This window comes from Littorina saxatilis, linkage group LG8 (assembly GCF_037325665.1).
Source record: "Littorina saxatilis isolate snail1 linkage group LG8, US_GU_Lsax_2.0, whole genome shotgun sequence".
NCBI classification, from domain to species: domain Eukaryota; kingdom Metazoa; phylum Mollusca; class Gastropoda; order Littorinimorpha; family Littorinidae; genus Littorina; species Littorina saxatilis.
In genome coordinates this window covers 41,345,716-41,365,715 of record NC_090252.1, presented here as the reverse complement: position 1 = coordinate 41,365,715, position 20,000 = coordinate 41,345,716, and the positions used below count along the sequence as shown (strand labels likewise).

Genomic DNA, 20,000 nt, shown 5'->3' with positions numbered 1-20,000 from the left:
TATGGCAAATCTCGGCGCTCATCTCAATAGGAGATTTGGTTAGCAGGGCTTTTGTCCGCTATTCAACCTCTCTGACAAAAGTCCTCTGTGTTAGCGGAGTCGCGTGGATTGGAGGACGATAAAGATTATTCCAGTCTGTTTAGTCACCGTGAAAGGCGGGGCGGGGGAGAGACCGAGACTTTTGTTGAAATTCTATTAACTTTAAACAAATGGCCGACTGCCAGCGACTTCATGATTTCACAGTTCACGGAGTGGAGTTATTTAAAACGTGTTCGATATTGATCTTATTTGGACGAGGCACGCCTAAGTTACCGACATTAGTTACTAATTAATTAAACAACACCTTCACCCCGTGTTCGAATTTTTATGTTTTGTGGTGTGGTTTATTATGTGTATAGTCTTTGCTTTGTTTTCTGTTTTAATTTTGCTCTAGTAAAACATCTATGAATGTCCCTTAAGATCATGTTATGATAAATAATAATAATAATAATGATGCATAATATTTATATAGCGCATGTATTCAGGGTTTAACCCTGCTCAAAGCGCCGTACAATCAAAATACTACGACAACATAATATTATTTAACGTGCAATCGTGTTGTGTTGCGTTGTTTATTATGTTAAAAGTAATGAGTCTTACGGTATGCCGAATACAACAACAACAACGAGTTTTAAAACCCAGCACATGCGTGTTGAATCACATGCAAAAAATGCATGACATCGCATGCACACAGAACACTGATTGATATCAGTAATGCCAACGTTTCATTTAAAGACGACCACTGTTGTACATTTGCTGCTCCTGTAAACACGCTTGACATTTTTTGTTTTCAAATCCGGCATATGTTTGTTGAATCACACGCAAAATATGCATTACATCGCATGCACACAGAACACTGATTGATATCAGTAATGCCAACGTTTCATTTGAAGACGACCATTGTTGTACATTTGCTGAAACTGTAAACACGCTGGGCATTTTTGGGACGATTGCTGATCTGCAGCGATGCCCAGTCATACGGTGACCGCAGAGTGTTTTGAGAGGCACTTACCGATAATTGCGCTCTCTGAAAAACAGCGTAAACGATCCCCTTTTTTCTCATTTGGCTATAGCAACTTTACGTCAGTAGCCATACACCCAAATGAATGATTGTACTCGTATCGATAATTTGTTTGTATGCGTGCGAAGTCATGATTATTTTTTTTAATGTAAGTCAACAAACATGTGACGGGTTTTAAAAGTCTTGCATCACATCTGCACTCATATGCATGTAATGGTCCGAAAGCTATCGCAATACTTTTTTTTGCAAAGTTCAGTTTCAGCAAGTTTTCGTTGCGTTATACGGTAGATTATTGCAATGCAGAGAATGTCCATTACCCTTAGACTTCTTAATGTCCAGGTGTGATGAACACGTTTGCAATAAGATTTTGTGGACAACATATTATACATAATTCATTGATAAGTAGACCAAAGACTTTTCTTAGTTGAGGGCGAAGTTATCTTCGCGAAGTCCTGTCTAACAAAACGTCAGTGGCAAAGCTTCGTGCAGCGCGCTTCGTGAATTAGACTTCGCAAAGTCGAATTCGTCCAATTGATTTCACGTTTTGGGGGCAGTTATTAAAGAATAATCTGTATTCCATATTTTCTTCTCAACTCAGATATAATTATTCTGCAGTAATAGTCATTTGTCTTTGCAAACATGTATGTGAACTTTTGTATGTGTATTATTCTTTCAGACGGACCCGGGAAGAAACCAGCGTTGTTCCCGGACACTTCCCCACTAGCTGCTACGGTTGGCGGGTCAGTATCGGTGCAGTGCTCTGCTGAGTGCAGCCCTGAGTGCACCTACACCTGGACTAAGTAAGTATCGGTGCACATGCACCCGTGAGTTGGACGAGCCGTAATAATGCCAAGTGTCAAGGTTTTAGTCAAGTTGGTTTTTTTAAGAAATCAGCGAAAAAAACTGCACATGCAACAGAAATCGGTCAAAAAATTAATAAAGTGAAAGATCATACTGTTCACGAATAAAAAAAATATATATATATATTTTTTTTTAATAATAAACGCACTAAAACCCCTCCCTCTCTCTCTCTCTATCTCTCTCTCTCTCTCTCTCTCTCTCTCTCTCTCTCTCTCTCTCTCTCTCTCTCTCTCTCTCTCTCTCTCTCTCTCTCTCTCTCTCTCTCTCTCTCTCTACGTCCTTTTCTTTCTCCACTCCCCTCTCTCTGTATCTGTCTCTCTATTGCTCTCTCTGCCTGTCTGGCTCTCTCTTTCTCCCTCCCTCTCTCTGTATCTGTTTCTGTGTTTGCCTGTTTGTCTTTGATTGTGTGTGTGTGCCTTTCTGTCTGTCTGTCTGTCTGTCTGTCTGTCTGTCTGTCTGTCTGTCTGTCTGTCTGTCTGTGTCAGTGTGTGTGTGTGTGTGATCGAGGTTTGTCTATGATAGATGTGTGTGTGTGATCGAGAGGGATATGCAGTGCCATAGTCGGTGGGCAATCGTGGCAAAGGCACTGCATTTCTATTGAGTTATCTATATTTGTATGTACAATTATTTACAACCAACCAGCCCACCAACCAACAATATGTGTATTTACTACCTGTCACCAGGGATGGCCAAGAAGTGGCAACGACCGCCCCAGGAGTGCTACAGCTGAGAGGCCTGAGGCCGGAGCAGGCGGGGACCTACCTGTGTTCTGCTGGTAACGGTATCGGCACCGGACCCGCCACTGCCAGTGTCGATGTGGAACTGCAGTGTGAGTACAACATCATCACTACAGTGTTCTAGATGATCGAACCTGTAGCAAAGACCTGTACGCGTACATGTAGATATTGCGTCACCCGTGACTCACTTTTTTCTCGAATGTTCCAAATGCAATGCATGCGTTGTTTTGCTCCCACCAAGACTGCAGATATTAGCAAACGCGTGACGTAAAGAATAAATATGATGACGTTACCCGTACACGTGCTGAAAAGTTCCACATCTAGATCTGTCTACTGTCATTACATTACATTCACTCTGTCTGTCTGCGTGTCAGTTTTACGGTCAGTGTGTCATGTCCACACTCCTATCTCTGGCGTTTATCGACCGATTTAGCTGAAATTTAGTTTGGACCTTCGAAGCTGGGAACACACAGCCCTCGCAAAAAAATAAGTTTATATATTTAAGGCAAGAGGTACGACACGATCTACTATAATACTCTGTGTACGTTACGCATTTTTCATCTTGGATCCAGAGCAAATACGATAACCTCATTGTTTTTATCTGAGTTATGTCCCCTGAGTATAGGTGAGTGCGTATTTATATAATATTCAAATTGTGTGGGAAAAATTAGGTAACTTTGTGTGGTGTATCGACAACATTGAGATATAAGAAACCCGGCCGGCCCTTGCAAAACAGTCAAGGCGGTCAGTATGAGAACTCTTCATGATGAGTGTTGAAGTTATAGATCTACTTCGCATGACGACGATGATGATGTTGATGACGTCGATGATGACAACGATGATGATGATGATGATGACGATGACGACGACGGTGATGATGATGATGATTATGATGACGATGATGATGATGTTGTTGATGATGATGACGTTGATGATGATGCTGATTACAGCGGGACCGGGCGCCTCCATTCGCTTCATACCTGCGGGTCTGACGAAGACAGTGAAGGAGGGGGGAACGCTGCAGGTTACCTGTGCTGCCGACTGCGTCCCGGACTGTACCTTCTCCTGGATCAAGTAAGTGGTCATAATTTACACATTGTTTTATTATTCATTGGAACTTCTATTCGTGTTACGGAATTAACTGAAAAGATGCGTTTCATTTACATCTGGTCTAAAGGGAAAGCATCGGGGCTGTCATTTTGAGGACAAAGGCGTCAGGTAAAAATAGCCAAAAATAGCGGCCATAGGCAAGTTGTGTTTTCGACGAAAGACAAATATATGGTTAAATAATGCACATTTTGGGGGGTTATTCCGTCAATAACAGTCATTAGAGTAACTATTTGCGGTGATATAATGCAATAATGAAACTGGATATACAGCTTTGAATCGGCAACTAATATAAGTTGTCCGCCATGGTGTTAATAATATTGGAAAACTAAAGGGCCGTTTTCCAGGATTGGAAAGCTTGGAGAACAATTGGAGTTACAGCTACATGCCCCTTAAAATAAGGTAGGTTGACCCCATTTTAAAAAAAACACAATTTTAGGGGTGGGGGGTTGGGGGGGGGGGGGGGCGGACCAGATCATACAAATAACGTCCCTTGTTAAAGGTTTCCCGAACACTCAGGTGTTCACCAAGTTTATCTTCTTCTTTACGTTTCGCTCGTTCCATGATTTTAGTGATACCTGGAAGACAGTTATAGAGTCGGATACATTATATATGGCCATATTTGTTTGTTTGTGGTGCTGCTTTGACATATAACGTGCGCCACACACAAGACAGAAGTCGCAGCACAGGCTTCATGTCTCACCCAGTCACATTATTCTGACACCGGACCAACCAGTCCTAGCACTAACCCCATAATGCCAGACGCCAGGCGGAGCAGCCACTAGATTACCAATTTTAAAGTCTTAGGTATGACCCGGCCGGGGTTCGAACCCACGACCTCCCGATCACGGGGCGGACGCCTTACCACTAGGCCAACCGTGCCGGTTATATGGCCATACCTTCTACGCAAGTTTGGTCAGAATGAAGTTCAGTCGTAGGGTGAAATCTGTTATTCGTACTCCATTAAACAATGATGGATGAATGTTATGGTCATTGACATTCTACTTTCAGAGACGGTCAGCAGGTGTCGTCCAGAAGCTTGCTGCTACTGACCAACGCCCAAAGAATCCAGGAGGGCGTGTATGAGTGCAACGCCAAGAACCCTCTCGGGGTCAACGTGACCCAGCAACTCACTGTGGATGTGGAGCGTGAGTATTCCTTTCTGTGTGTGTGTGTGTGTGTGTGTGTGTGTGTGTGTGTGTGTGTGTGTGTGTGTGTGGATGTGTGTGTGTGTGTTTGTGTGTGTGTGTGTGTTGTGTGTGTGTGAGAGAAAGTGTGTGTGTTTGTGTGTGTGAGTACGTGTGTGTATGTGTGTGTGTGTGTGTGTGTGTGTGTGTATGTGTGTGTGTGTGTGTGTGTACGTGCAAGCGTGCGTCCGTATGTACATGCGAGCGTGCGTGTGTGTTTTTACTAAAAACAGAGAAACCTGGGAGACGTATAGGAGTAGCGCCCCAAACTCCCTCGATGTCATCGTATAACGATTATTATCGTATGTTGTGATTAGGAATGTCATTATTTATTGTTGCTGAACACGCGACCATCGGAATGGGAGGCCAACGTCTTGTCCACTAAGGCAGTGCGCCCGTCAGAGGCATTCTAAACATTGAATCATGACAAAACGTGGATTGAACCGAAAGCTGAATTCAACACGACACAGAGGTGTGAAAGAAGAGTTGAAGGCTACCCGGGGTAAAGCCAACAATATACCGGATGTTTGTTTTCATCTTACCGTTGAACGTGATCCCTATTCCGCCGTAAGTTTGACGGCGATATATTGCGTTTGCAATTTTTTAAAATATTGACATAAAAGAGCAGGTGTCGGATATCATTGAAACCGTTTTTGTCGGAAACTACAAAGGAAAGGTGGCTCGGGGCATGAGTGAACGAGAGGCTTTGTGGGGAAAAGGAAGAAGGGAGGGAGAGAGAGGGGTGGGGGGAAAAGGAAGAAGGGAGGGAGAGAGAGGGGTGGGGGGAAAAGGAAGAAGGGGGGGTGAGAGAGGGGTCGGGGGAAAAGGAAGAAGGGAGGGAGAGAGAGGGGTGGGGGGAAAAGGAAGAAGGGAGGGAGAGAGAGGGGTGGGGGGAAAAGGAAGAAGGGAGGGAGAGAGAGGGGTGGGGGGAAAAGGAAGAAGGGAGGGAGAGAGAGGGGTGGGGGGAAAAGGAAGAAGGGAGGGAGAGAGAGGGGTGGGGGGAAAAGGAAGAAGGGAGGGAGAGAGAGGGGTGGGGGGAAAAGGAAGAAGGGAGGGAGAGAGATGGGTGGGGGAAAAGGAAGAAGGGAGGGATAGAGAGGTGTGTGGGGAAAAGGAAGAAGGGAGGGAGAGAGAGGGGTGGGGGGAAAAGGAAGAAGGGAGGGAGAGAGAGGGGTGTGTGGAAAAGGAAAAAGGGAGGGAGAGAGAGGGGTGGGGGGAAAAGGAAGAAGGGAGGGAGAGAGAGGGGTGGGGGGAAAAGGAAGAAGGGAGGGAGAGAGAGGGGTGGGGGGAAAAGGAAGAAGGGAGGGAGAGAGAGGGGTGGGGGGAAAAGGAAGAAGGGAGGGAGAGAGAGGGGTGGGGGGAAAAGGAAGAAGGGAGGGAGAGAGAGGGGTGGGGGGAAAAGGAAGAAGGGAGGGAGAGAGATGGGTGGGGGAAAAGGAAGAAGGGAGGGATAGAGAGGTGTGTGGGGAAAAGGAAGAAGGGAGGGAGAGAGAGGGGTGGGGGAAAAAGGAAGAAGGGAGGGAGAGAGAGGGGTGTGTGGAAAAGGAAAAAGGGAGGGAGAGAGAGGGGTGGGGGGAAAAGGAAGAAGGGAGGGAGAGAGAGGGGTGTGGGGAAAAGGAAGAAGGGAGAGAGGGGGGTGGGTATGAGAAAAACGGGAGATTTTTTTTTTAGAGGAGGGAGGAAGGGGGGAGAGAGAGGGGTGGGGGGAAAAGGAAGAAGGGAGGGAGAGAGAGGGGTGTGTGGAAAAGGAAAAAGGGAGGGAGAGAGAGGGGTGGGGGGGAAAAGGAAGAAGGGAGGGAGAGAGAGGAGTGTGGGGAAAAGGAAGAAAGGAGAGAGGGGGGTGGGTATGATAAAAACGGGAAATGTTTTTTTAGAGGACGGAGGAAGGGGGGAGGAAGAAATTGAGGAGAGAGAGGGTAGGTGGTGGGGTGTGTGTGTTTGTGTGTGTGTGTGTGTGTGTGTGTGTGTGTGTGTATGTGTTTGTGCGCGCGTGCGTGCGTGCGTGTCTGTGTGTGTATTTGTGTGTGTGGGTGTGTGTTTGTGCGTGTGTGTGTGTCTGTGTGTGTCTGTGTGTGTGCATGCGCGCTCGAGAAAAGTGAACACATTTGGCAATTTCAGCTATCATTGTTATGTGGTCTCTAAATATAATTACTGTGTTTTAGTTTACCCCCCACCCCACCTTCCTGTTTCATCAGCGTGCAATTAATTTCCTCGATATAAGTTGAATTGAAGCGTCAACTCTTTAAACATTTGCACAAATGAATGTCTTCTTGATACGTCTCTGGGTGTGGTTTGACAGCTGAGGGGCAGTCGACGAAAAGCTGTCAAAGAAATCGTAGTTGCCCAATGTTTGTACAGTTTCCTTCCATGGGTGAAACTGGTGTTTTTGTTAAACTTTGATTTGACTGTATGATATCTAAAGTAAGAGAAAAAACATTCAAACACTCGCCAGATGTCAACGTTTTGCTGTCAAAAGTTTTCTGCGGATATGATCACTGTAAGAGCTACAGATCTGTTCGGATTGGGGGGGGGGGGGGGGGGGGGGGGTCGTGACGTAACCATTTTAGTGTCACCTTCATTCTTCATTGCGGAGTGCAGCTGCCTCCACCTCCCCCCCCTCCCCCTTCAGAATTGACGCTCTTTTTGAGACTGTAAGTATTAGTTTAAATTTTCAGATATAAAACCATTTTGCTTGAACACACAAAAAACAAGTCGCGTAAGGCGAAAGTACAACATTTAGTCAAGCTGTCGAACTCACAGAATGAAACTGAACGCACTGCATTTTTTCAGCATAACCGTATACTCGTAGCATCGTCAGTCCACCGCTCGTGGCAAAGGCAGTGAAATTGACGATCCAGAATAGCGCGGTAGTCGTTCCGCTGAGCAGGATAGCACGCTTTTCTGTATCTCTATTCTTTTTAACTTCCTGAGCTTGTTTTTAATCCAAACTTATCATATCTATATGTTTTTAGAATTAGGAACCGACAAGGAATAAGCTATAAGATGACATTATTTTTAAATCGATTTCGGAAATTTAACTTTAATCATATTTTTTTTAATATTTTTTACTTTTCAGAGCTTGTGTTTAATCCGAATATAACATATTTATATGTTTTTGAAATCAGAAAACGATGAAGAATAAGATGAAAATGTTTTTGGATCATTTTATACAAAAAGTAATTTATATACAATTTTCAGATGTTTAATGTCCAAAGTCATCAATTAATGTTTAAAGCCTCCAAGCTGAAATGCAATAACAAACAAAAAACATGCCGGCAGGGAACTGGTTTTCAATAGGTTGCACGTGCATTGCTAAAGACACATGCAGAGACGTACGTTTTTGTTTTTTTAACCAAGCGGTCCAACCGGTTCATTACCAAAGCAAGTTATTCTCTTTAAAACGGGCGCTTTCAATCCGTTCAAAATAAACATGCCAGCAGAAAACTGGGTTTCAATAGCTCGTAAATGTTTTGTCAAGTCTTGATTCAATTAAGAAATTAATATAATATTATTCATGTGCTTCTTGTTCAGACGGGCCAGGAACTACCATCAAACTGTTCCCACCTCAAGATACCAGGGACCTTAGCCGCGGCGACACACTCAGCGTGCAATGTTCAGCTTTGTGTACTCCGCCATGTAACTACGTGTGGCGCAAGGGTACGGACGAGCTGACAACAAAGGAAGGGGTGCTACTCTTGCCGAACGTGACGCCAGACGACAGGGGGCGCTATACGTGCACGGCTGAAAACGGGAAAGGGTCGTCTGCGTCTGCCAATCTTAACGTCAACGTTAACTGTGAGTAGATTGTGTGTGTGTGTGTGTGTGTGTGTGTGTGTGTGTGTGTGTGTGTGTGTGTGTGTGTGTGTGTTTGTGTGTTTGTGTGTGTGTGTGTGTGTGTGTGTGTGTGTGTGTGTGAGTGCTTGCACAAAAGTGTTCCTAGAATGATGTTTGTCTCGGAGACTTCATTGCGAGGAGAGAAAAATTATAAGGTCTCTACCAGACACGTTTGACACGACCTCATTTACACGATATACTAACGTGTGAGTGTATGGTTTAATTATCACATGGGTGCATGATCTCTCTCACGTATGTAGGGTAAGTTGATGTATTTCACGTGTGTGCAGTCGGACCTGAGGACACGGTGACATTTGAACCTCCAGGAGACAGCAAGGCTTTGGTAGAGGGGAACACACTGGAGGTAAAGACTTAATTATGCTGAACTTGTTTAAGTTCAATATGAAGGGTTAGGGGGGGGGGGGGGTGTGGGTGGTGTAGTTTTGTTTTGAATAATGCGAAATGAAATGAGCAAATAATATTTTTGCACATATTTTATTTTTCTCCGGGGGGATAAGGGAGTGTGTGGCATTTGGATATGTGGGTATTTTAACCGCACCTTAAATAACACGAAATGAGCAAACAATATAAAAACAAATTTTCCCTAATTTGATTCTGCTCCTGGTCCTTTCATTTCTTTTTGAGTGACAGTAAATTTTCTTTCGTATCAAAGAGCAAAAGAGGGAAGGGAGGCAATGCAGTGAGTCTATGAGAAAGATTTTGACTGATCTCTGTAGCCAGTGTCACGATTTCATCTTTCGCCTGTGTACATATTTCCCCCTCGACATATACTCAAGACTAAAATGTTGTTTCCTGGTAAAATTAAGAAGTGAAATTATTTATGGACGAAAAGCATGTCAGTTTCTTGCATGTGAAGAAAATTGGTGGTAAAATGTAATAGATTTCAACCCCAAAATCGAATTCTTCGAAAACGTGTACTGAGTAGTTACGTCCCTTGAGTAAGAAGGAAAACATTTTAGGATGAATCAAATTTCTAAGTTAAATAAAACAAATTGGTTGGACAAATTTGGCCCCATGAATGTAAGGTACACAAGGTCGCTCATCAGTACTATCGAAGGGTGTTTTTTTGTTCAGTGTATAGAGTTTATACCAGATCAACGAGGCCGAGAAGCGAAATATCAACACGGCGAAAGATGAAAACGTCACACCAGGACGAGTTAGCTCTACAAAAATGAGTGAATTCAAAATAATAAAGGGATGCATATTTACGACATCTGTACCTTGCACAGTGAACCCCGTCTTTAAAGACCTCTACCAAATCTGAAAACATCATGGCTCAAAAAGGGGGGAGAATTAATATGGGACCGGTGTAACACGAAATTTTTACTCCACGAAACATTTCCTCCGGAGTAAATATTTCGTACGAAATTCTTACTCCGAGTACACTTTTCGTACGAGAAAAGAACTCCCCAAGGCACGAAAAAATTACTCTCTCGATCCACGAAATGTTTACTCTCCATTTGTTTTACTTCCAGTAAAAATCTCGTACGCAAAAATGGGATGCGGGCGATGGCATAATGCCAATAAGTGATCTCGCGCACACGAATGTAGCGCTACCCTCCTTCCACCCCTTCCACCACCAAGACTAACAGGGGACAAGGGAGTAAAAATGTCGTACACCTGGCATGGGAAGTTAAATTTCTTGTGTTGGGGGGAAGTAATTTATTCGTTATTTATTAGTCAGGGGAGTAACATTTTTGTACGAAATGTTTACTCGGAACTCACCTGTCTTGGGGAGTAATTTTCTCGTGTAATGGAGGAGTGCTTTTTTCGTAAGGGGAGTAACTTTTTCATACGAAATGTTTACTCCGGAGTAAAAATCTCGTGGGAGTAATTTTCTCGTGTTACACCGGCACGGTTGGCCTAGTGGTAAGCCGTCCGCCCCGTGATCGGGAGGTCGTGGGTTCGAACCCCGTCCGGGTCATACCTAAGACTTTAAAATTGGCAATCTAGTGGCTGCTCCGCCTGGCGTCTGGCATTATGGGGTTAGTGCTAGGACTGGTTGGTCCGGTGTCAGAATAATGTGACTGGGTGAGACATGAAGCCTGTGCTGCGACTTCTGTCTTGTGTGTGGCGCACGTTATATGTCAAAGCAGCTCCGCCCTGATATGGCCCTTCGTGGTCGGCTGGGCGTTAAGCAAACAAACAAACAAACAAACATACAATCTTTAAATTATCCTGTGGTAGAAGAAAAACATTTGATTTTCCGTTGACACCAACTCAAAACAGTCTGTTCAACATTCTAACGTTCAACATTCTAACCTGAAAAAGTCCGTTCAACCTTATGATTTCTCATGCTTGAGATATTACGGTTAATTTGAATTTTTTTTCGGTATTGGGCTGAAACTCCTACATTCACTAATGTTTTTGCACGAATGGGTTGTTAGTGCATGACCGTTTTTACCCCGCCATACAGGCAGCCATACGCCCCTTTCGGGGGTAAATTTGAATTCATTTGATTTGATTCCTCTCACGAACAGAACACCTTGTCAATGGTTTCCAGGTGAATAGTTCAGCGCAGTCTCTACCTGCGTGTTCCTTGATTTGATTCCTCTCATGAACAGAATCCCTTGTCAATGGTTTCCAGGTGAATAGTTCAGCGCAGTCTCTACCTGCGTGTTCCTTGATTTGATTCCTCTCATGAACAGAATCCCTTGTCAATGGTTTCCAGGTGAATAGTTCAGCGCAGTCTCTACCTGCGTGTTCCTTGATTTGATTCCTCTCACGAACAGAACACCTTGTCAATGCTTTCCAGGTGAAATGCTCAGCGCAGTGTCTACCTGCGTGTTCCTACACGTGGTACCTGGCGTCCCGGCGACTCAACACGACGAGCGGTCAGCTGGTCATTCCGGCCGTCACCCGCCAGGACGCGGGTTCGTACACCTGTCACGCCGATAACGGGGTGGGCCGGAGGATGACCCATGAACTCCTCGTTGACATTGAGTGTGAGGGTGTTTTTTGGTGTGTGTGTGTTGGGGGGGGGGGGGGGTGTTTGTGTGCGTGTGTGTGTGTGTGTGTGTGTGGTGTGTATGTGCATGTGTGTGTGTGTGTGTGTGTGTGGTGGGGTGTATGTGTGTGTGTGTGTGCATATGTGTGTGTGTGTGTTTGTGTCTCTGTGTGTGTGTTTCTGTGTGTGTGTAGTGTGTGTATGTGTGTGTGTGTGTGTGTGTGTGTGTGTGTGTGGCGGGGTATGGGCGTATGTGTCCGTGTCAAATTATGGTGTCCATTGCGTGTGTATGTATGTGTGTGTGTGTGTGGGTACCCGGTAGCGGATGTATCTGTCTGTTCCGGTATGATTGCGTTCATACATATGTGTGTGTTTGTTCGTTCGTGTTCATTGTTCATACGTGCACGGGTTTTTCATAGAATACGGAAGCAAAATATCCACATTTACCTGTACCCATCTTCGCTTTCTCCCAAAATGCAGTCCCTCCCAACACACCCACGTTCGACCCTGCCACCACAGCGTACACTCTGAGAGAGAGGATCGACAGCGTGTCGGACATCCGCTGCTACGCCGACTGTAACCCGCGCTGTGCCATTCAGTGGCTGAAGAACGGTCAGCCTCTGGACACCGTCAGCAATGTCCTGGCCTTGCCCACTCCGGACAGGTCAGTGTGTGATTGTTGAGTATTATTTATAGCGACATGTGATGTCAATATGGTGCCAGCTTGGAACATTCGCTGGCAGATCGTCTTTCAGGTTTTAAGACGACGAAGTGAAAGAAGTGAAGTTCAAGAAAAGAGTTGTTTTTTTCTTGGGCATGGATCTCTCTGTCTTTCTCTCTGTCTCTGTCTCTATCTGTCTCTCTTCTTTTCTCTCTCTCTCTCTCTCTCTCTCTCTCTCTCTCTCTCTCTCTCTCTCTCCATTTGTGTGAAACCGGATTAAAACAAAGCTGTCTGTCTGTCTGTCTGTCTATCTGTCTGTCTGTTTGTCTGTCTGTCTCTCTCTCTCTCTCTCTCTCTCTCTCTCTCTCTCTCTCTCTCTCTCTCTCTCTCTCTCTCTCTCTCTCTCTCTCTCTCTCTCTCTCTCTCTCTCTCTCTCTCTCTCTGTCCTCTCTCAAATGACAAGAGCGTGCGAGGTCGCCAAACTAGAGGAGTTGGAGTCATTTGATTGTCTAGCAAGTCTCTACTCATTTTACCAGCAAAACTTCACCGGTTTGACACCAACTTCCTATGCTTGTCTTTGCCACAGGTCGGCGGACGGTACCTACACTTGTGTGGCGTCCAACGTGCATGGCAGCCGTCAGAAGGACCTCACCATCACCGTCAACTGTACGTCACTTCATTCTCTCTCCTATCCCTTCCCAACTTGTCAGCAATGACAAGTGCACTTTTCCTCTGCGCGTGTACGTGTCTGGGTCTTCTTAACAGGAAACTCAACCAAGTAAAAGTTCACGGCAAAGGAAAGAAAACAAAGACATTCAAGATCTTAGAAAGAAAGGGAAGTAAGCGCTCTAAATGCAAACGACATGGGCAATAGAGAAAGTGAGAGTTATGTAGAACCAATCCCCGGGAACCTCAGCGAATAAGGCCACAAACAAAATAGTCTGTTTACGGTATCCCGACCGACCCTATTTTTTCGCGCGACCCAAGACTTTTTTTGGGGGCATTTGGGGAGGAAAAAAAAATATGATTTTTGGGGGAAAAAAAATCCCGACTTACCGACCCTATTTTTTTGGCCTATGTTAACGTAAACAGACTTTTTTTGGTGTGTGTGCCTAATGCGTATTGAAATGTACAAGCGACTTTCATCAAACCTCCAAAATCAAATTGAATTCGAGACAAGTAAGCTGGTCTTGACACTGCACAAAAATAGGAGACGTAAATGTGATGTCACAGACTGAAATTTGAAGCGCACACGGTTTAGTTAAACTGTATGAACTCAGATGTTTGGAAACAGTCACAAAAGCAAAGCTTTGGCCTAAACTAAGTTCCAACTGATCGCAATAGCGCAGATGTTTTTGTCTGCATTTTTCAACCTTGAAACGAATGGCAACGGAACGGACCTCACTCTTATCGGGGGTTTAAAGGCACAGTGCAGCTCACAGCCTTCGTTTTGCGTTTTTGTTGCAGCTGAGTGCATTTACAGTTCAAAAATCCTCCTATGGTAGTAAAACAAACCCAAAACTACCCAACGACGACATCTGTGAAGCTCAACAGTTTCTTGTTCACGCGAGTGCATAAATTAACCTAGTTATTACGTGGTGTTTAGTCGGAGTTCGATTCAACTTGAGTGATTCCGGCCTCCATTTTGTTTTACACAAACTCATGATGACGTCTGACATAGTTTGCTTTAGTGACGTGTCTTTTTGTGCATGATGTGGTGATCTACCTGATCTAAATTTAGATCCAAAAATAGGTCAAGACCAGCCGGGTCCGAGTACAAAATTAATTCGTAAAAAAATCGCAGTTCTTGACTCTTTGGGTGCAAGTCAATGAAACTTAATAGTTCTTCTAACGGATAGCTGCCTGATGTATGACTAAAAGCCCCAGGGGCTCCGTGCACCTGGATTTGACAAGTTCAGTACCAGAATTACCTGCCCCGAAAGAATGTCATTTGGAAAATGCAGAATAAATTTACGTCTGCGTGTTTGCGATCAGAATTGGACCCAAAACTTGGCTTTTCTCACCGTTTTCAAGCCTCTGATTCCATTTAATTGAGCCAAAGTGTGTACTCTTCACATTTCCTTCTGCAATATGAACATTCGGTTACAGCCCTTATTTCTGAAGTGTTAAGGCCAGGGCGGAGTTGCGCGAAGCTAAAGTGCGTGCACCCAAAAGGGTGATACGCAGCCGCGAGGTCTGATTGGTTTAAATCGAGAAGAGTGTCAATTTCAACCAATCAGACCCCGCGGTTTATTCCCTATTCCCACCCATATGGGTGGCACCCTTTCGCCTCGTGACCCTCGGCCCTGATGACTAATCTTGAGTTTAAAGTTGATTTCTTCCTTCCTTCCTTCTGTCCTTCCTTCCTTCCGTCCTTCCTTCCTTCCTTCCTTCCTTCCGTCCTTCCTTCCTTCCTTCCTTCCTTCCTTCCTTCTGTCCTTCGTTCCTTCCTTCTGTCCTTCCTTCCTTCCTTCCTTCCGTCCTTCCTTCCTTCCTTCTGTCCTTCCGTCCTTCCTTCCTTCCTTCTGTCCTTCCTTCCTTCATTCCTTCCTTCCTTCCTTCCGTCCTTCCGTCCTTCCGTCCGTCCTTCCTTCCTTCCTTACTTCCTTCCTTCCATCCTTCCTTCCTTCCCTCCTTCCTTCCTTCCTTCCTTCCTTCCTTCCTTCCATCCTTCCTTCCATCCTTCCTTCCTTCCTTCCTTCCTTCCTTCCTTCCTTCCTTCCTTCCTTCCTTCCTTCCTTCCTTCCTTCCTTCCTTCCTTCCTTCTGTCCTTCCTTCCTTCCTTCCTTCCTTCCTTCCTTCCTCCTTGTTGGTATCGGTTGGCCCGGGGTTTCATTTTTGGCTCACGTAAGTATAGCCTATGCGATGCTAAACTTTGTCTGTCTGTGCGTGTAAATGTGTGAGATAGAAACGTTAACATTTGACTAAACACCGAAATACTAATTTTACCTTGTTATTATCCAAGCAACAGCTTCAAAATATTGAAGCAATGATCAACATTTCGTCGGCACGTATGTAGTTAAAGTGTGTATCCAAAGAAAACGGGTTGTGGGGGGTTTTGGGGAGGTAAAAACAGCTGACTGGTTTGTGTCGTGTGTGGTATGTAGACCAGGTCAGGGGTTAAGGTTAGGTGAAGGATTGTGGTATAGATACAGTTATCACCGAGCTGCAGTTCGCCGATTCGGAGAAGACGATTTCACATTGTTCGGTTTCGTAGCTCCAGAAAAATAGATAAAGAAGATACCAAAGGAGGTTTCCTACAGGTTAATCTGCACAGCGTGTTTCCGGTGTCTGCGCGAGGAAGCGCTGTCGAAATCTGCACAGCGTGTTTCCAGTGTCTGCGCGAGGAAGCGCTGTCGAAAGCGCAGTGTCGATCTGGCCATCTGGCAGTCGTGTCCCCGAAAGTAGGCTACAGACAGACAGATCTAGATCTAGTGTCTCGCATTCTTGCACCGTGTCACCTATGCTTTAATACTGTGTGTGTGTGTATGTGTGACGGAGTGATTGAGTTTGTGTTACTGTTTGTCGATTTCTTACGTGAGCCTTGAAGGCTTCGCCTCTTGTTATGGTTGTACGTAATTAAGGCCATTGCATTTTGGAGAATCGGTATACATCAATCAAGAAATTAATGCTGTGCATAATTGTTCTTTGAAGGTTTCGTTGTACGTTGCCATGAACTTTTGCTAGGTTGAGTTTCCTTTTGAGAAGATCCCGAAAAGCACACAGGAAGTGTGCACTTGCCTTTCAGAACAATAACTTTGTGTATTTTAATCTTAAATGGTGATGGGGAGGAAGAAAAAGAAGAAGCGAGAAAAAAAAAGATAGACAGACAGAGACAGACAATGACAAAGAATTTTTTTTTTTTTTACGAGTTTTATTGTGTGAGAGAGAGAGAGAGAGAGAGAGAGAGAGAGAGAGAGAGAGAGAGAGAGAGAGAGAGAGAGAGAGCACCTTATTGAGCTTTAGTATGGAGCATTTAACTGAGTATACGGGCCAAGGCTATCACGTTCACAGCTCAACTTATATAGCCTATGATGTCACGTGACGGAAAGAATGCTATCACACCATTGAAATGACATTCTTTCCGTCCCCTATAGGCGACGAAATAGGTCAAATTTTGTGCACTTTTTAGTGGAAAATGCTTTGTAGTGCACTTGCACTAGAACCGCACTGGGTCCAGTACCCGCTCCGGCGTCGAAGCATTTTTCACTAAAAAGTGTGACCTATTTCGTCGCCTATAGGGGACGGAAGATAGCATTCTTTCCGTCACTGTAGCAGATCTCTGCTTAGAGCTATACGGGCTGTAATCATAGGCTATATAAGTTCAGCTCTGAACGTGATAGCCTTGGCCCGTATACTCAGTTAAATGCTCCATACAAAGCTCAATAAGGTGGAGAGAGAGAGAGAGAGAGAGAGAGAGAGAGAGAGAGAGAGAGAGAGAGAGAGAGAGAGAGAGAGAGAGAGAGAGAGAGAGAGAGAGAGAGAGAGAGAGAGAGAGAGAGAGGGAGGGAGAGAGAGAGAGAGAGAGAGAGAGGGAGAGAGAGAGAGAGATGTGCGAAGAAAACGGGCGAAGCCTTTCATTCTATGGTTACGTGTTTCTTGCTTCTTTCTTCACATCGTATTTCAGAATATAAAGCAACATCACATCAAACACGTTTTAATCTCAAACCAATAATTCTCTAACAGATGCTCCAGCAATCGCCATTTTCACCATCAACGATCGTAAGACGGAGGCCACGGTGCCAGAGAAGTACCCTGTGACCTTGAACTGTCGGGTCAGCAGCCGTCCCCCCTCCAACATCAAGCTCTTCAACGGCACTGACCTCATTGTAGAGGTCAAGAACACGCTGCAGGTACAGATTGGGGGGTGGGGGTGATAGTGTGTGTGTGTGTGTATGTGTGTGTATGTATGTGTGTGTGTGTGTATGTGTGTGTATGTAGGTGTGTGTGTGTGTGTGTGTTAGTGTGTCAATCACTCTTTCACAACCCATGGACCCAATATAATTGCTTCCGAAAGTCCTCTATTTTAACCCTGTCCATGTCTTTGTTTGCAGGCAAAGCATTCTTGGAAGCAGGCAGAGTGTCTGGATGCAGGGAAGTATTCCTGTACTGCTGATAATGGGGTGGGGGCCCTCGTGTCTGTCTCGGCGGAACTTAAAGTTTTGTGTGAGTTGAAACAGTATTGTGTGTGTGTGTGCAATCATGTATCCCCGTGCAGAGTTTGTGTAAACTCTGTACCTTTTGAGCTGACTTTCCACAAACCCGGGTACTTGGCCCTTTGCACTCAGAAGCTTGACGTGTTTAAACTAAGAAAGATAGAATGACTCTTTTTGCGTGTTGTTCGATGTCCTTTGCTCTAACACACGACGTTAACAAATCATTTTAGTCAAAACATTGCAATATACCGGGCTGTCTCATGCGCTGTGACAATCTTGCTTTTGGGGGGCGCGGTAGCCCAGCTGGTTAAGGTCTGGACGTGTGATCCTAGGTTCACGGGTTCGAATCCAGGCCGGGACGGTCACGTGTCAACTTAATGTGCAGACTCAGAGACGATATCCATGTCTTAATCCCGTGCCACCGCTGTGGGACGTAAAAGACCTGGGTCATTCTCCCAGAAGTGCATGTGTCTGAGTAATACTAAGGGTAGTGCGACTCATGTTGTTGCTAGCTTTCCGCTGGTAGAAAGCGAGCCGAGTTCGTGTCCTAGTTGCCTATTTGCCATTGTTTCATGTCGTGTATTTTGAATTAAATTGTGTTTAAACCGGAATTTCCCTGCGATGGGGTAACAAAGTATTGAAAATGAAATGACATAGTCTGTACATTATCTTTCCCCATCCCAGGCCTTCCACGCCTCGACCCCCGAGTGTTCAAACTGCTGCTGGTGGCGGCGGAGCAGGGGCAGACCGCAGTGATCACTGTGCCCGTGTTGGGCAACCCCCCGCCCTCCTTCCTCTGGTACAAGATCCGTAACGGTGTGCCCAGCGTCATGCTGGAGGGCACCAACAGCACACAGGGACAGAGCGACAAGTAAGTACATGTAGGGAGACTGAGATAGAGAGACGGACATACAAACGGAGGGATATACGGAGATGTGTTGTGTTGTTGTAACGACGATGTTGATGGTGGTACAAGATCTGTAACGGTGTGCCCAGCGTCATTATGGATAGCGCCAACAGCACACAGGGACAGAGCGACAAGTAAGTAGTACATTGGAACCTTGTAAAGGGGCAGTGCAGGCGTCACAGCATTGTTGAAGCAACGATTTGTCTTTTTGTCGCAGATTACGATATAAACAATCTAAGCTTTACATTAACTATCTCAAAGATGCCTACCCTTACCTTTAGTGTTGCCATGGCCAAACGAAACTTTACGCGGTTTGTCCGGTCGCATTTCCCGTTTTTACCCAACTATTTAGGCAGTCATACGCCGATTTCGGGGACCAAAGTTGTGTTTGAAATGAGTGGTGTCCTGCTTTCTGTGTGCAGGTTTTTCACGGTGAACGGCACATCGTCCACTCTGACTATAGAGAATGTCCAGCTTGCGGACTTTGGCGACTACGTGATCAGTATGGCCAACAGCAGGGGCAACAACAACATCACCTTCTCTCTCGTTCCACAGAGTGAGTTTACTGTGTGTGTGTTTGTGTGTGTGTGTGTGTGTGTGTGTGTGTGTGTGTGTGTGTGTGTGTGTGTGTGTGTCCCAAACCGTCGCGATATAACCTTGAACGGTTGAAAACGACGTTAAACACCAATTAAAGAAAAGACTGTATATTTCGTTGTTTTTTTTATCCATTTCTCATCCTTCTCCCCCTTTTCTATATTTGTCTTCAATTGTGTTTGTTTTCCTTCTGCGTCTTCTTCCTGCAAGTGGGAAGTTGCTTTTTTTTTGTGCTTTTTTTTTAAATTCTAAAAGGTGTTCATGTTCAACAATTTTGTCAGTTGTTGATATGAATGAAGTCAGTAGTTCACGTTCCTCTTTCTGTCTGAACTTTATGCCATTTTTTCCAGTTTCACGTACGGCGATATGCCTCTCCACATATGTGACCCTCCACCACGGAATGAGTCACATGTCACCTTTGCATGATTTTTATATTTTTACATTTTCCTAAAGAGTTTGTTATGCTCTATCCAGTGGTGAAAACCGTTTTAGAAAAGAGCGAAAACTGTTTGAGTTATAAGCCTGTGACTAAGGTGACCCTCACACTGTGACCACACACTCACCGGACTTATATTAAGCCTAGCGCAGAACCGCGCGAGGTGACATGCGACTCATTTCGTGGTGGAGGGTCACAATTATTAAAGGTTTTCTTATTAGAAGGGCTGTATTTTCATAACTGATGTTACAGAATTGAATCATCGCGATCACTTAAAGGCATATGTACGCGCTCCCGTGTTTACAAAGTGTAGTTTGCCCATAATCGATGTCAAACGCACCATAAGACCATGTAATGACGATATGTCGCCATGCGCGGACCATATACATGCATTACAGCTTGTTTTAGAGTCTCAAAAACTTTGGATGTAAACAAAGACGCGGAGTTATTTCCCTTGCGTCAACGCTACCTCTGTTGGCAAATCTATAAATA

At 44.9% G+C, this 20,000-nt stretch overlaps 1 protein-coding gene across 1 annotated transcript in view; it reads left to right on the top strand.

Moving 5' to 3' along the window:
* LOC138973585 (hemicentin-2-like) overlaps positions 1–20,000 on the top strand; it is a 117,858-nt gene that overhangs the window by 85,940 nt on the left and 11,918 nt on the right. The window contains exons 27-39 of the mRNA XM_070346294.1: positions 1,737–1,860; positions 2,605–2,750; positions 3,609–3,732; positions 4,777–4,913; positions 8,484–8,747; positions 9,077–9,150; positions 11,563–11,752; positions 12,235–12,418; positions 13,002–13,081; positions 17,102–17,268; positions 17,470–17,581; positions 18,256–18,442; positions 18,901–19,034. Coding sequence (XP_070202395.1) covers positions 1,737–1,860; positions 2,605–2,750; positions 3,609–3,732; positions 4,777–4,913; positions 8,484–8,747; positions 9,077–9,150; positions 11,563–11,752; positions 12,235–12,418; positions 13,002–13,081; positions 17,102–17,268; positions 17,470–17,581; positions 18,256–18,442; positions 18,901–19,034 — 1,923 coding nt within the window. The remainder of the gene's footprint in view (positions 1–1,736; positions 1,861–2,604; positions 2,751–3,608; positions 3,733–4,776; positions 4,914–8,483; positions 8,748–9,076; positions 9,151–11,562; positions 11,753–12,234; positions 12,419–13,001; positions 13,082–17,101; positions 17,269–17,469; positions 17,582–18,255; positions 18,443–18,900; positions 19,035–20,000) is intronic.